The sequence below is a fragment of the Podarcis erhardii genome, assembly GCF_964252035.2.
Source record: "Podarcis erhardii genome assembly, chromosome: 3".
NCBI lineage: Eukaryota > Metazoa > Chordata > Lepidosauria > Squamata > Lacertidae > Podarcis > Podarcis erhardii.
In genome coordinates this window covers 175,119-191,736 of record NC_138507.1, presented here as the reverse complement: position 1 = coordinate 191,736, position 16,618 = coordinate 175,119, and the positions used below count along the sequence as shown (strand labels likewise).

The following is a 16,618-nucleotide window of genomic DNA, read 5'->3' as shown; positions in this document are numbered from 1 at the left end:
GTAATGTCATGTCCATCTTCAGTGCATTATGGTCGGAGCAGGTCTTTGGGCAGATTTCCACCTTTCTAATCTTGGGTGCCAGACCTCTAGATATCCATATTTGGTCGATTCTTGTCCAAGTCAGCTGGGCCTCAGAGAAGAATGTTCCTTCTCTTCCCAAGGGGTTCTTTGTTCTCCAAATGTCAATCCAATCCATATTGTCATTTCAAAAAAAGTCTTTGGTAGTCTGCCATCTTTTGTAACGTTTTGGCTTTGTGACTTATCCATATTAGTTGATACGACCCCGTTCATATCTCCCATCATAATGATGTTGTTATAGTCCAGATAGTCCAGCATAATCTCATGCAACTTCTTGTAAAATTCCGATTTCCCTTCGTTTGGTGCATAGATTCCTAATATCAAAATCTTCTCTCCTTGATGTTGTATCTCAATTGCTAAGATTCTTCCATGTTCATCTTTAAATAAAAATTTAGGTGACAGGCTCTCTTTTGCATATATCACCACGCCTCTCTTCTTTACTCTGTCCGAAGATATGAATTCCTGACCAAGTCTTTTGTTTATTAGCACTTTTCTGTGGAGCCTAGTCACATGTGTTTCTTGTAAGCACATAATGTCCAATTGTTCCTTTTTTAATATGTGAAAAATTTTCCTTCTTTTTTCCGGGATGTTGCAGCCATTTATATTCCAGCTCAGAAGTTGCAGAGACATCCTGAATAAATCTGGTTAATTTTCTGGGGGTGGTACCTTATTCGCTGGGTCTTCAAGGTCCAAGGGTGCAGGTACCCCTGGTGTTCCAGGCCCAGAAGGTAATTCAATTCCTTTTTGAAGGTCCTCTCCGTATGTAGTCAGAAATTTATCTCTGTCTTCCAATATTCTAATTTTAACCTTCTTCCCTCTAAAAGTAAAAGATAATCCTTGGGGAAATTCCCACCTGAAGATAATTGAGTTGCTCCTCAGCAGTCGGACCAATTCCAAATAGTCAGATCTAAGGTCAAGCAGTTGTTTAGGAATGTCCTTGTAAAGTTCAATTCTCTTGTCCAAAATGTCCAGTGACTTTCCGTAATGTAAGCCCAAAATCTTATCCCTTTCCTCCTTTGATCTCAATATTATCAAACAGTCTCTGGGCTTCTCTTTCTTTGTAAGTCTTCCAAGCCTAAAAGCCGATACAATTTTAAAGTCCTTTTCCTCTAATTTCCAAAACTTGGAAAATTCTTTAGTCAAAAACTCAGCCAAGTTGCCTTCTTCCACTTCTGGTATGGACCTTATCCTTAAGTTACTCTCCCTGTTTCGAAGTTCCAACATAGAAAGATAAGTCTGATGTTCACCTACTTGTTTGCTGAGTGGTCTTACCTCTTGTTCTAGCTTTCCAAGTCTTTGGCTGGTATCCTCAGCCAATTTCCGATTTTCACCTGTAGCCTCCGTCAATTCTCCTATTGCCAGTACATTCTGTGCCACTTGTCCAGTTAATCTATTTAAACATTCTGTGTTTTGATCAATTTTAGCAGTTTGCTCATCAGCTTTTTTGTCTAGTGATTCCACTTTTTTATCCAAAGATTCCAATTTTTCATAGATTTTCTCTAAAATAGAAGCAGTTGCTCCTGAGGCCATATCTTCCAATTGTAAGTCCTCAGTTTCTCCCTCCCCTGCCCGTGGCAGAGAGGCAGCTTCTTCCTCAGAAGGCAAAGTAGGCACAGATGATCTACGTGTCTGTGAGGCTGCAGTTAAAGTTGTTAAGGTTGTTTGTCTGGTTTTTGGTCCCTTTTTTCTTGCGCCACTCATTCCAGAGTTATCTAAAAGTCATGGTCATGCTGAGTTGTTCCCATGAGAAAGTAACATCCCAGATAGTAACAGTCAGACAGGAGACCGGGAAAATGAAAGTAAAATAATGTCACTGCTGTAAATCCCGAGTCCTCTAGGGGGAGCTTAAAATGTCTATAGGGAAGAGATCAGTTCCAGTAAAATTTATTAAAGTCAAATTTAATGTCCAAGAACCTTCAATAGTAGGTTTTAGCAGAGTTAGTTTTAGTTTTAGCAACCACAATGTTTCAGTCAGTGCATACTGGTATCCAAATGATGCTTCAAAGTAACAAGTCCAAACTCCTCAGATTGTTTCCGAGTTTAAAGTCAAAGTATCCAAGTCTGCAAACTGGCTGCTCAGTTACGCAGGCAGCTCCAGCACCTGGGTTTCTTACTTAAATTATAAATCCAATAGAAGAAAGGTAACACCATGCAGATAAAAAGCATAAATTCCAGTGCTTAAAGTCCTTAATCAACTTGCAAATAAGTTCAATTGGTGCTGAGATCCCTTAGATTGAAAATTCTCTCTTTGCCTCCACTCCTCCAGCTCTTTGCTTTGAAGTTCAATGACAGCGGAAGACGGACTTCCTGTTTTTCGTCACTCCGCTTTCAGCCAAATTCAGTAATTTTTCTTTGGTCTCTAATATTATAAAGTCCTTCTTTACTCACGGGTTGTTGCTTTTCCGAATCAGAAGTTCCCAGGAAAAGAGGTCAGCGCTCACCGGCAGCAGCAGCGCGGCTTCACTCCGCAGATTGCGAAACGACTCACAGCGCCGCTACCCCCTCCACGTTCCGGAGCCCCTTACGGGGTTCCTTCTTCGTTTTGGGGGCCGCTTCTGGCGCCCGCCGAGTCTCAGGACCACAGGCTCTTGCTGCCTGTGGGTTTTCGATGTGGGTCCCCGCTTCGCCGTAGCGGGCGACCCCTTTTCCGCGGAGCTTCCCCCTCACAAGTGAGAGAGGACCGCCATTACCGTTCGCGCCGCCTCCGGAAGTCCGAAGCTCAACAAATTTTCAAAGATGAAGAGGGAAGGATAATTGCAGTACGAATCAAATGGCAAGGAGAAAATTTGATTATAGTCGGGATCTACGCACCAAATGTCAACAAGACTGAATTCTACAAAACCCTAGAAGAAAAACTATTTGAATATATGGATCAGAAAATTATTTTAATGGGTGATATGAACGGAGTGGTTTCGTTGGAAATGGATAGACTTAGAGAAGGAACAAGCAAAGAAGGGAAATTACCTAAATATATCTTATCAATGATAAAAAATTGTAATTTGACAGATATTTGGCATCTTAGACATCCGTTGGACAAACAGTTCACTTACTACTCCGAACTGAACCAGTCAATGTTAAGGATAGATCAGATTTGGATTTCGAGCGAATTGATTCCGAGAACCCAACAAATAGAAATTCAACCAAAAGTAATCTCCGATCATAACCCAATAGAACTTGAATTGAAAAGCTTTGAGGAAAGAACTTTCAGATGGAGACTGAAAGATTATCTCCTGGATGACCAGAAAGTTGTGGAAAAAGCACAAAAGAGGCTAACAGAATACTTTGTTGACAACTGTAATAAAGGTACAAAGACAAAAGTGGTATGGGACGCAAGCAAGACAGTAATGAGAGGATTATTCATACAGCAGAACACAATCAAAAACAAGAATAGGGAAAAAAGTAAAGAAGAAATCTTGAAGCAGATAATGGACAACAAACAAAAACTAATTAAAAAACCAAACAGCTCGAAAATAAAAGAAAATATTAAAGCCTTACAAGCTCAGTTTGCAACTATAATAAACAGAGAAGTGGAATGGAATATCAAAAAACTGAGACAAAGAAACTTTGAATTTTCGAACAAATCAGGAAAATGGCTTGCTTGGCAAATTAAAAAAAGAAAGGAACAGAGTACAATAAATAAAATTACATTAGAAGGAGAAGAGATAACTAACCCGAAAGAAATTAGAAAGGGGTTCTTGGATTATTACAGAAGATTATATAAAAATAAAGAAAGGAACAATTTGAGGAAAATAGAGAGATTTTTGAAAGATAAAAAGGTGCAGAAGATCCCGACAGATAAAAAAGATCAACTGAATACCCCAATTGAAATAGAAGAGATAAAAGAAGCAATAAAAGATTTAAAAAGGGGGAAGGCTCCAGGGCCAGATGGATTCACCGCGTGCTACTATAAAGAAATGAAATCTATTTTGATGACGCCATTGAAGGAAGTGATGAACAACATTTTAAGAGAAGGAGAAATTCCGGAAACATGGAAAGAGGCATATATTACATTTATTCCAAAACAGGATTCAGATTTAATCCAAGTCAAAAATTACAGGCCGATCTCACTGTTAAATACAGATTATAAAATATTTGCAGGAATTCTTGCAAAGAGGATGAAGAATATATTATTAGAAATTATTCATAAGGACCAGGCAGGTTTTCTTCCAGGCAGGCAGATGAAAGACAATATAAGAAATATAATTAATATGATGGAATATCTGTCTGCCAGGAATGATAAACAAGCCATAATGATGTTTGTGGATGCAGAGAAGGCTTTCGACAACGTAGCATGGGACTTTATGTTGAGCAATCTGGAACATATGGAAGTCGGCAAAGAGTTTTTTAATGGAATAAGGGCAATCTATACAGAACAAAAAGCCAAACTGATTATAAATAATGTAGTTACAGAAGAAATAAAGATACAGAAAGGAACAAGACAGGGATGCGCACTTTCACCACTATTATTTATAACGGTGTTAGAAGTCCTTTTGAATTTGATTAGACAAAATAAGAAAATAAAAGGAGTGACAATCGGCCAAAATGAATATAAGATTAAAGCGTTTGCAGATGACTTGGTAATAATGATTGAAGAGCCAATAACTACAGTAAAAGAAGTATTGGAGGAAATGGAACAGTTTGGAGGAGTGGCGGGTTTCAAACTAAAGAAGAAGAAAACGAAAATGATTGTGAAGAACATGGATCAAAGTGCAATAGATATAATGCAACAACAAGTACAGATAGAGGTGGTCAAAAAGGTTAAATATCTAGGAATATGGGTGACTCCCAAAAATATAGATTTATATAAGAATAACTACGAGCCAGTGTGGAAAGAAATAAGAAAGGACCTGGAGGTGTGGGGAAGAATGAAATTGTCATTTTGGGGAAGGATTTCTACAATTAAGATGAATGTGTTACCAAAAATGCTATTTTTATTTCAGACTATCCCCATAATTAAGGGGAATAGAATTTTCAAAGAGTGGCAAAGAGCGATTTCAAGATATATTTGGCAGGGCAAAAAGCCAAGAATTCAATTCAAGTTGTTAACAGATACAAGAGAAAGGGGAGGCTTTGCCCTGCCAGATCTGAAATTGTATTATGAGGCATCATGCCTTTGCTGGTTGAAAGATTGGATTAAACTAGAAAATAACGAATTGCTTGATTTAGAGGGGTTTGACAATAGATTTGGATGGCATGCGTATTTATGGTACGAGAAAAAGAAAGTCCATAAAGGTTTTGAGAACCACATCTTCCGAGGCCCTCTAATTGAAATATGGGATAGGTATAAAAACCTATTAGACCCTAGAGTGCCACACTGGTTATCCCCTCTAGAAGTTTTGACTGTAAAGAAAATTAATATGAGAAGTGAGTGGATAACATATAGCCAATTGTTACTTAAAGAAGGAGGAAAATGGAAAATGAAACCATATGAGCAGGTTAAAGGTTATGTATATGACTGGTTGCATTATTTCCAAATTAATGAAATGTTTAGGAAAGACAGTAAGGAATATGGTTATGCGGACAAGGATTCTAAATTTCAGATGGAAATTATAGATAATGATGGGAAAACACTATCCAAAATGTATAAGTTGTTGCTAGAATGGAATTTAAAGGACGAAGAAGTTAAGTCGGTAATGATTCGCTGGGCCAGAGATGTGGGTCATAATATACAATTTGAGGACTGGGAAAAACTATGGAAGGAAGGTTTAAAATTTACTGCATGTATGACGTTAAAAGAAAATGTTATGAAAATGTTTTATAGGTGGTATATGGCACCCGTAAAATTAGCAAAAATGTATAAGACATGTAATAAGTGTTGGAAGTGTAAGGATACAGAAGGTTCTTTTTACCATATGTGGTGGGAATGTAAGAGATAAAAAGAAAAGATTGTAATTTTTTTCAATATGCAGTAATAGTTGCAAGACTGTTACTAGCCCAGAAATGGAAACAACAAGAAATACCGACTGTGGAAGAATGGAGAATGAAGCTGTTGGACTATGCAGAGTTGGACAAATTGACAGGAAAGATCAGATACTTAAGAGACCAAAAGTTCATTGAGGACTGGGGGAAATTTGTGGAATATCTGGAAGATATAAGTGGGGGTCAGGTAACGCTAATGGGACTTAAAGAAGCACTGTGAAGGACTAAGAAATATTGTCTAAAGGGAATGGAATGAAAGATATAAATAATGTCAATATAAAATTAAGGAATGCGTAACTTAAACTATAACTACGGATGATTTATGGATAAGCTGGAGGAAGTCCTGAAAAGGAATAAGTTGTGAAATTTTGATGTGAAACTAATATGGTTTTTTTGTTTGTTTGTTTTTTCTTTTGATGTAAATTAATAAAAAAATCATTTTAAAAAAAACCAAAAACATATAATATTGACATAATGTAATTTGCTGAGTGGACATTATTTACTCTTTATCTTTGACAGGTTTTCCAGGCCCACCAGGTCCTCCAGGCCCCTTCCAGCTCTTGAAAGGTGAACCAGGTGAACCTGGCCCTGTAGGCCCAGTAGGCCCTAAGGGATTTCCTGGTCCTCCAGGCCCAAAAGGCCAACAAGGTGAGAGGCTTTTTAGTTCTTCTAGAATTCATAGGTTTGCGAGGCCAAATCAGGTGAGTCACAGCAAAGCTGTCACCACCATGTTGGAAATCAGTTTAGGCTGTCCAGAACAGTGAGACACATGGTGCCTGGGCTCAGATGCATTCTTCCAATGAGACATGCATTTTGTCCATTTCCATGAGGGCTGCAATGTGGCTGGAGAAAGGCACAAGTCTTTTTCAATAAGATACATATTTCTGGTTAACCTATTGCCCCACTTTCTACAGAGGAAGGACAGTCTTTATCACTTTCTAAGGTATTTCTATGGCTTTCTGCACTTGTACCAGAATGGAACTATTCTAGGGACAGATGCTGAGATTTCATTTGCAGCAGAGAAGCTCAGTTGCTCCCTGGTAGGCTGCTGGCATGGCAATTAAAGAAAAAACAATGTGAAAAAAATGATTAATAAATTGATTGTGAATGGAGAAATAATTGAGGAACCAAAAAAGATAAGTAACAGCTTCCTGGCATATTTCAGGGAACTCTACAAAGAAAATCAAGAAAAAATGGACAAGTTCTTAAACCAAAATAAACTCTGGAAGATTTCAAAAGAGGAAGCAGCTCCAATCAGCATGATAGAAATCCAGCAGGCAATGAAAAAGATGAAAGTTGGTCCAGGTCCAGAAAGATTGCCAGCCAAATATTATAAAAAAGTAGAAGAATTATTGTCATTACCATTTAAAGATAACATCTTTAAGATGTAAATAACATCTTAAATACAGGAAAGCTGCCAGAATCATGGGAGGAAGCCTACCCTGATTCCAAAGGGAACAGGGCCATCAGCTGTTAAAAATTACGGACACATCTCATTACTTAACAGTGATTATAAAATCTTTGCAGACATTTTAGTGAGTAGACTGAAATGGACACAGAAGAATTATATCAGATATCTGGGAATTCTTTTCACTGAGACACTATCATGGAAAGGGGCACATTGAGGCTATGAAACTCAAAGTGCAGAAAGCTTGTGGGGCATTAATGAAATTCTTTTGTATGGCAGAACAAATTCCTCATGAAAGTGCTCTCGCTCCCCAACGGGACTCCAGCTGCTCTTCTTCACGTCAGCATTGAAGCTGACGTGACAACAATACAGGCTAGAATTGATTACCTGTGCTTAAATTATGTGAAAAGACTTCAATTTCTTTTGGAGGAGAGATTCCCCGCTATGTCACACACAGAACAGAAACAGAACCAATGTTGGAAGGATGGTATCCAATGCCTCTTGTCCCAATCAATTACAATATTTTCAGGTGACTTAAGAGGCACTTAAGATATTGTCTCTTTAGGTCCTATGCAGAAAGAGATCTAACCATGATGGCTTCTACCAAGAGCTCACCATGGTTCCCACTTATTAAAACGGAGCATACCCAGGCCTGTTACTTGTCAAAGCTCCGACTTGCCGTGCTTAGAATCGCTTTCGCAGAATTACGATTCCAAATGATGCCCTCGGCGGTGTTGGATGGATGCTACGGCAAAGTACATTATGAAGAGAGACTTTGTCTCTGTGGGCAACCCTGTGTGGAGGACCTGTGCCACTATTTATTGCAGTGCCCGTTATATATATACCCAAGACACCGATTCATAAAACCCTTGTTTCCGAATGGAACTCATTTGAATAGGGGGGAAAGGGTGAAATGGCTGCTGAGCGATGCTGATGACTTTGTAACTTATAAAGTAGCATTCTATGCGTTGGCAGCTAAGAAGATCAGGAGAAAAGAACTAGATAAAATAACGGTCATCTGCAAAGGGGATTCGGATATTTAATTTGGCATATTTTACTAGAGAATTCAACTATTCTATTTTATGCAACAAATAATCTTAGTAGTTGTGACCATGGTTTATATCGTATGTGTGGTGCCTGGTTATTTTTATGGTTATTGCTGTTTTTGCTTTTGTTGTTATTTTTCTGAATGATGCCATGGCCTATGGCTAGCACAATAAAAGTCTATGATGATGATGATGATGATGACAACAGAAAACCCAAGAGAAAGTGTGCCAACAGTTTAGAGAAGATAAACAAATTTGGGTCAGTCACAGGCTTAAAATTAAATAAAGATAAAACCAAAATGTTAGTTAAATTTTTTTTTAACTAAAAGAGAATTACAACAGTTTATAGGCCTTATGATCACCAAGAAAATCACGCATTTAGGCATATGGATAACAGTTAAAATATAAATTTGTACAAAGGTAATTACATACCAATCTGGAAAGGGATAAAAAGAAATTTGGAAATACAGTGGTACCTCGGGTTAAGTACTTAATTCATTCCAGAGGTCCATTCTTAACCTGAAACTGTTCTTAACCTGAACTTTAGCTAATGGGGCCTCCTGCTGCTGCTGTGCCACTGGAACCCGATTTCTGTTCTTATCCTGAAGCAAAGTTCTTAACCTGAAGCAAAAATTCAAAAATGATTGGAATATATTTAAACAGTATGGAGAGATTTTTTTTTTGACTGGTTTAGAATAACTCCTGTAAGGAAAAATACTAAAATACAGTGGAAAAATTAGATTACCAAATATATAGATGTGTTATGAGTGGCATTCAACTAAGTAAAATAAAGGACTCAAGTAAGAAGGGTGTAAATGGAGTACAAATGAATCAGATGAAATACACATTTTATTTTCTTACGTTTTAGAATCACATGTTTAGTTACAGGAAAATTTACAAAGAAGTTACAAAGTGATTTCATGAATGTTTGTTTTTTAAAGAAATCAGTAAAGATGATTGCAAAAAGAGAGAAAGAGAGAGAAGCTCATTTGCTCAGTGGTTGCCAGTGGTGGGGCCCCAGGAAGTGATGGTGGAAGTTTGGTAGCTGCAGCAGATGAGAGTTGAGGGAGTGGGGATTCTACAGCTTTCTTATCCTGCACTCTACAACCTAAAATAGGGCTGGGCCAGGGAAAAATAGGCATTTACTGGGCGGAGAAGGGGTTCCATTTAGGGGTCTTTGTACAGTTTCCATGTCTCTGCTTCCATTTCCCTTTTCCCACATCCCAGCTCAGTGTTGCCTCCTTCCATCTCACACCACATGCCCACTCTAGCCAGCCCCACAATGGTGAATGACACTGTGGTCTAAACCACTGAGCCTCTTGTACCTGCTGATCAGTATGTCAGCAGTTCAAATCCACACAACGGGGACCTAGCAGTTTGAAAGCACACCAGTGCAAGTAGATAAATAGGTACCACTGCATTGGGGCAGGTAAACAGCACTTGAAGCGGTTTAGTCCTTCTGGCCACATAAACCAGAAAGCTGTCTGTGGACAAACGCTGGCTCCCTCGGCCTGAAGCAAAATGAGTGCTACACCCCACACCTTTGACCATCCAGGGGTCCTTTACCTTTTTAGTACCACAAAGTATATAAAGAAGTGAAAATAGGATGTGGGTAAAAACAGGCCCATGGTGGGTAGGGGTAAGTATCCACTCCACTGACTGGATCCAGATCCCACTACTGATGTAGTGATTCCCTGCACACCCTTGGAAGCTGCTCCCCAGGTGTTTAGAATACTGATTTGCCCATTGTACATCTTATTTCAAATGATTTGTTGTTGTTTAGTCATTTAGTCGTGTCCGACTCTTCGTGACCCCATGGACCAGAGCACGCCAGGCACTCCTGTCTTCCACTGCCTCCCGCAGTTTGGTCAGACTCATGCTGGTAGCTTCAAGAACACTGTCCAACCATCTCATCCTCTGTCGTCCCCTTCTCCTTGTGCCCTCCATCTTTCCCAACATCAGGGTCTTTTCCAGGGAGTCTTCTCTTCTTATGATGTGGCCAAAGTATTGGAGTCTCAGCTTTAGGATCTGTCCTTCCAGTGAGCACTCAGGGCTGATTTCCTTCAGAATGGAGAGGTTTGATCTTTTTGCAGTCCGTGGGACTCTCAAGAGTCCTCCAGCACCATAATTCAAAAGCATCCATTCTTCGGCAATCAGCCTTCTTTGTGGTCCAGCTCTCACTTCCATACATCACTACTGGGAATTTCAAATGATAGTGACTCCATAAATCCACTGTAATGACACGTCCTTATTTCAACAGGTGTAACGGGACCTGTGGGTGTGACTGGTCTCCCAGGCACTCCGGGATTTGATGGAATGCCAGGTCAGAAAGGAGAAACTGGTCCTGCTGGTCCTCCAGGCAAGTCCAATCTTCTTCCATTGCTAATAATAATAATAATAATTAATAATAATTTTATTATTTATACCCCACCCATCTTTCTGGGTTGCTATGTTCTGTATGTAGTCCAGTGCCAAGTCCTAAGGAGTTTAATAGAGGCTTCAGTAAGTCAAGAGCAATTCTTGGACTTCCGGTCGGCGCCAGCGTTCAATGGCGGTCCTAGCCTCGAGCTCCGAGGCAGGACTGCTCCGTGAGTTCGGGTCTTACCCGCTACGGCAAGCGGGGGACCCCTAAAATCACAGGCGCTGAAGCCTGTGAGCAAGGAGATTCGGTGGGCACCTTTGCGCCCCCCGGTATCGTGAAAGAGCCTTTTTAAAGGCTCCGGAGCGGCATCGGGGCGAGCGCGGTGCTGAGGATCGCTACCCAGCTTGCGGAGTGAAGCCACGTCGCCATTGACGGAGAGCGCCGATTCCTTTCTGAAACTAACGATTGGCAACAACAATACCCGTGAGTAAGAACGGAAAATTAAGGAAATGGGACTTTAAAAATTTAGAAGATTTGGCTGAAAACGGGAAAGGCAAAATTAAGGAAGTCAGCCTCCCGGATCTGCATGAGTAACGGAGCAATGAAAAGACTGAGCTGTACTTAAAAGGAAAATTATTTTAAACTTTACCAGACCAGACATCGAAAGGATCTCCCCCCTGTAGAGCAGGGGAAGGGGGGGGGGACAGAATTAATCTAACCTGTAAAAGAAAGAAAGAGTAATGAACGGGGAAGCTTCTGCTGCCGACACTTCTGGCCAGGCTGCCGGAGCAGCGATTGCCTAGAAAAGGAACTGTCAAATGAGCTGTCAAAAGATAGCGGCTACAAAATAAGATCTATCTGAAACATATTAACGGGACTTTGGTGGATTACAGTTTTATTACCATAAAGTGCTACAAAGTAGGGACTTTTGGTTGGACTTGTGCCTTTGGAACTTTCCGTTTCTTTGTAGCTGTTACCTCTATTTGGACACAATTTCTCCCTCTAGAGGGCTTCAGTTGCATTACGGTGTATTCAGCGGGATTTTCCACTTGCAACTTTCCTGTGTGAATGACCTTGAGTTATGAGCAACCCGCAGGAAGAAATTTCAACAAGAAGTAAAACAAAGCAGGCTCAAAAACAAGCTCAAAAAAGAGGTTCTATATCAGGAGCAGCAGCTGCACAAGAGAAAACAACAGCAGCATCAATGGATTCAATGACACAGGCTCTGCTCAGAATAAATCAATCTTTAGAAGTACTTACTAAGCAGTCTGCAGAGCTTACTAAACAGTCTACAGAGAATTCTAAGAAACTGACGGAGCTGACAACAAGACTAGACTTGAACACAACGACAATATCATCTAATACAGACTCTATCAACCGTTTAATCCAAGAGACTACGGAAACAAGGAAAATAGCTGAGAGTGCCAGGACCACTGCTGAAGAAACCAAGGGAAGAATTGCGCCTATTGCAAAAAAAGTACATGAACATGATGCAGCTTTAGCCCTATTGGAATTGGAAAGGAAAAGCAAGAACCTGAAACTGAGATTGGTACCAGAAGAGGAAGAGGACAAGCTTGGGGAATTCCTTACAGATAAATTTCAAGATTTCTGGAATGACGAGCTAGATGGAGAGGAAGATGAATTTGTAATAACTACAGCCTTTCGGATTGGCAGGAAGCAAGGCAAGAAACCAAGAGATTGTTTAATCACCCTGAGATCAAAGGAACAAAGAGATAAAATATTGAATTTACATTTCCAGAAGGCCTTGGTCATTAAAAATTCTCAGATACAGATCTTCAAGGATATTCCTAAACACTTTTTGGAGGTTAGAACTCAGTTTAAAGAATTAGTTGATCTACTCAAACAGAATAATATCCCATTCAGATGGGAATTCCCACAAGGGCTGTCCTTCAACTTTAAAGGGAAGAAAATCAAAATAAAAACAAATCAGGATAAAGAACTTTTTCTGGAAAGAAACCTAGAGGATCTTCAGAAAGGAACTGTTAGCGAGAGGGAAATACCGGACATTTCAAACCTATCATTTGGATTGAACCAAGCACCGACTGAGGAGGAACAACAACTTGGTGCAGTCGGTGGAAGAGGTACCCAGTAATAAAAATGTCTCTGCAACTCTTGAGTTGGAATTGTAATGGTCTAAACCATCCCCGAAAAAGGGGTCAAGTGTTTCATATTTTAAAGAAAGAACACTTAGATGTAATCTGTTTACAAGAAACCCACACAGAAAACTCTTAACAAATAAGAGACTAGGATTAGAATTTATTTCATCAGACAAAGTCAAGAAAAGAGGAGTAGTGATTTATGTTAAGGAAAAACTCGAGCCAAAAATGATCTTTAAGGACGAGCAAGGAAGATACCTGGCAGTGGAAATTCAAACTCATGGAGAAAAGATTTTGATTGTTGGAGTTTACGCACCAAATGAGGGGAAGGCTGAATTCTTCAAGAAGTTGCATGAGACTTTAATGGACTTTTTGGACTTTAAAATTATAATGATGGGCGATATGAATGGAGTTGTCTCCACAAACATGGACAAGGCCCAAAGACAAGTAATATCTAATGATGGAAGGCTACCAAAGACTTTTTTTGAACTGACTGACACTATGGACCTGATTGACATTTGGAGAACTAGGAACCCTCTGGAAAGGGAGGGGACTTTTTTCTCTGAAGCAAAAATGACATGGACTAGAATCGACCAAATATGGATTTCTAGTAATCTGGCATCAAGGGTTAAAAAACCAGAAATTTGCCCAAAAACCTGCTCCGACCATAATGCCGTGAAGATGGAAATGAAACTGACAACAGCTGGAACCTTTAGATGGAGAATGAATGACACTCTTTTTGGAGATGAAGAAATTTGTAAAAAGGCCCAAAAGACACTTAAAGACTACTTCGAGATTAACCTGAGATCAGATGTCGAAAAAAGAGTAATTTGGGACGCAAGCAAAGCCGTGATGCGTGGCTTCCTAATACAACAGAACTCAATAAAGAGGAAAAAACAGAATGAGAGGAAAGAGAAAATTTGGAACCTAATAAAAGAAGGGGAGAAGAAACTGAGATCTAAGCCTAACTCTCATGAGATTTTAAGAGAAATAAAGTTTTATCAAACACAATATATGGAACTGATGAATCAGGAAATAGAATGGAAAATAAAACAAATGAGGCAAAAGACCTTTGAGTCAGCAGATAAATGTGGGAAGCTACTGTCATGGCAATTGAAAAAGAGACAAAAGCTGAATACGGTGACATCACTCGAAGTAGATGGGAAGTTTATTAATAAACCAAATGAGATAAGTAATTGTTTTCAAAGTTTTTTCAAGAAATTGTATAAACAAGGGCCAAAAAATGAACAAGAGATAGAAGAATTTATTGAAAAATACGGCCTACCAAAAATTTCGGAAAAAAACAGAAGGAGTTTGAATGAGAAAATTACAGACCAAGAAATAGAGAGTGCCATCCAGGATATGCAACTAGGGAAATCACCAGGACCAGATGGACTAACTGCAAGATACTATAAAGCACTGAAGGAATGGCTAGTACAACCATTGAAAGAAGTTTGCAACCAAATCTTGGAGGGGAAAAAGGCTCCCGAATCGTGGAAGGAAGCATTCATCTCACTTATACCGAAGACAGAAACTGAGAAACATCAAGTTAAGAACTACCGCCCTATATCACTTCTGAATGTGGATTATAAAATTTTTGCAGACATTTTAGCAAAAAGATTTTAAAAAGTTTTGTTAGAGGAGATTCACAGGGACCAAACAGGCTTTCTACCAGGTAGACAATTGTCAGACAATGTGAGGAACATTATAGACATTTTAGAACTCCTGGAAACTGACATAAATAGAAAAGCTGTGTTGATTTTTGTGGACGCAGAGAAAGCCTTTGACAACATTTGCTGGAGTTTTATGAAGAGGAATCTCCAAGGGATGGGGGTAGGCAAGAACTTTGAAAATGGTATAGGTGCAATATATTCTGAGCAAAAGGCTAAACTAATTGTAAATGGTATGGTTATGGACGAGATTCCAATAGAGAAAGGGACACGACAGGGATGCCCAATATCCCCCCTACTGTTTATATCGGTACTGGAGGTTTTCCTGAACATGATTAGAAGGGACCAGCTGGTTAAAGGAATACAGGTCGGAACTAAACATTATAAGTTAAGAGCATTTGCAGATGATCTAGTTTTGACATTACAACAGCCAGAAGCCAGTACAAAAAAGAGTTTTGGAACTAATTGAAATATTTGGTCAAGTAGCAGGTTTCAAATTAAACAAACATAAGACAAAGGTGTTGGAAAAAAATCTAACGATGGGGGAAAAAGATAGTTTCCAAAGAGAAACCGGTTTGGAAATTGCAAAAAGAGTAAAATATCTGGGGGTGAACTTAACATCTAAGAATGTGAACTTATTTAAAGATAATTATGAGAAATGTTGGTTGGAAGTGAAGAAAGATTTCGATATATGGTCTAGGCTGAGACTTTCCTTGTTAGGCCGAATTGCTGTCATCAAGATGAATGTATTGCCGAGATTGTTATTTCTGTTCCAGACATTGCAAATTCTAGACAAGATGGATTGTTTCAAGAAGTGGCAGAAAGATATATCTAAATTTGTCTGGCAGGGCAAAAAACCCAGAATAAAATTTAAGATTCTGACTGATGCAAAGGATAGAGGGGGTTTTGCCCTGCCGGACTTAAAACTTTACTATGAAGCAGCAGCTTTTTGCTGGCTGAAACCATGGCTACTTCTTGAGAATACAGATATTTTGGATCTGGAAGGTTATGATAATAACTTTGGTTGGTATGCATATTTATGGTATGACAAGGTAAAGGTACATAGAAACTTTAAAAACCATATTGTCAGGAAAGCACTGTATAATGTATGGAATCGATATAAAGATTTGCTAGAGAGTAAAACCCCCAGGTGGTTGTCACCAATGGAAGCCAAGGCGGTAAAAAGACTGAACATGGACTCAGATTGGCCAAAATATTGTGAAATTATAGAATATGATGGTGAAAACCTGAAACTACAGAGTTTTGAGAAATTGAAACCTAAAGTCCGAGACTGGTTACATTATTACCAGATTAATGAAACCTTTAAGCAGGACAGGAAACTAGGATTTCAGAAGGAGAGGTCAAAGTTAGAAACAGAATTGCTAGAACCCAATACTAAGAATTTGTCTAGAATGTATAATCTGCTGCTAAAATGGAACACACAGGATGAAACGGTTAAATCAGCTATGATTAAGTGGGCACAAGATATTGGTCATGATATTATGTTTGCTGACTGGGAGCAGTTATGGACCACAGGTATTAAATTTACGGCATGTAGTGCCTTGAAAGAGAATATAATGAAAATGATCTATAGGTGGTACATGACCCCAGTCAAGCTTGCAAAGATATATCATCTGCCCAATAACAATTGCTGGAAGTGTAATGAATGCGAAGGAACTTTTTATCATCTTCGGTGGACCTGCCCGAAGATTAAGGCCTACTGGGAAATGATCTATAATGAAATTAAGAAAATCCTTAAGTGGACATTTGTAAAGAAACCAGAGGCTTTTCTCTTGGGCATGGTAGGCCAAATGGTTCCAAAGAAAGATAGAACATTCTTTATGTACGCAACAACAGCAGCAAGAATTCTTTTGGCGAAGTATTGGAAGACTAAAGAATTACCTACTCTGGAAGAATGGCAGACCAAGGTGACTGAATTTATGGGACTGGCAGAGATGACCGGCAGAATCCGTGACCAGAGGAGAGAGACAGTGGAAGAAGACTGGAAAAAATTCAAA

At 39.3% G+C, this 16,618-nt stretch overlaps 1 protein-coding gene across 4 annotated transcripts in view; it reads left to right on the top strand.

Moving 5' to 3' along the window:
• The window catches only part of COL4A1 (collagen type IV alpha 1 chain), a 183,476-nt gene that overhangs the window by 157,719 nt on the left and 9,139 nt on the right, over positions 1-16,618 (top strand). For all 4 annotated transcript variants that reach the window (XM_081855451.1, XM_081855453.1, XM_081855452.1 and 1 more), the window contains exons 46-47: positions 6,517-6,645; positions 10,712-10,810. In XM_081855451.1, the coding sequence (XP_081711577.1) occupies positions 6,517-6,645; positions 10,712-10,810 (228 nt within the window). The remainder of the gene's footprint in view (positions 1-6,516; positions 6,646-10,711; positions 10,811-16,618) is intronic.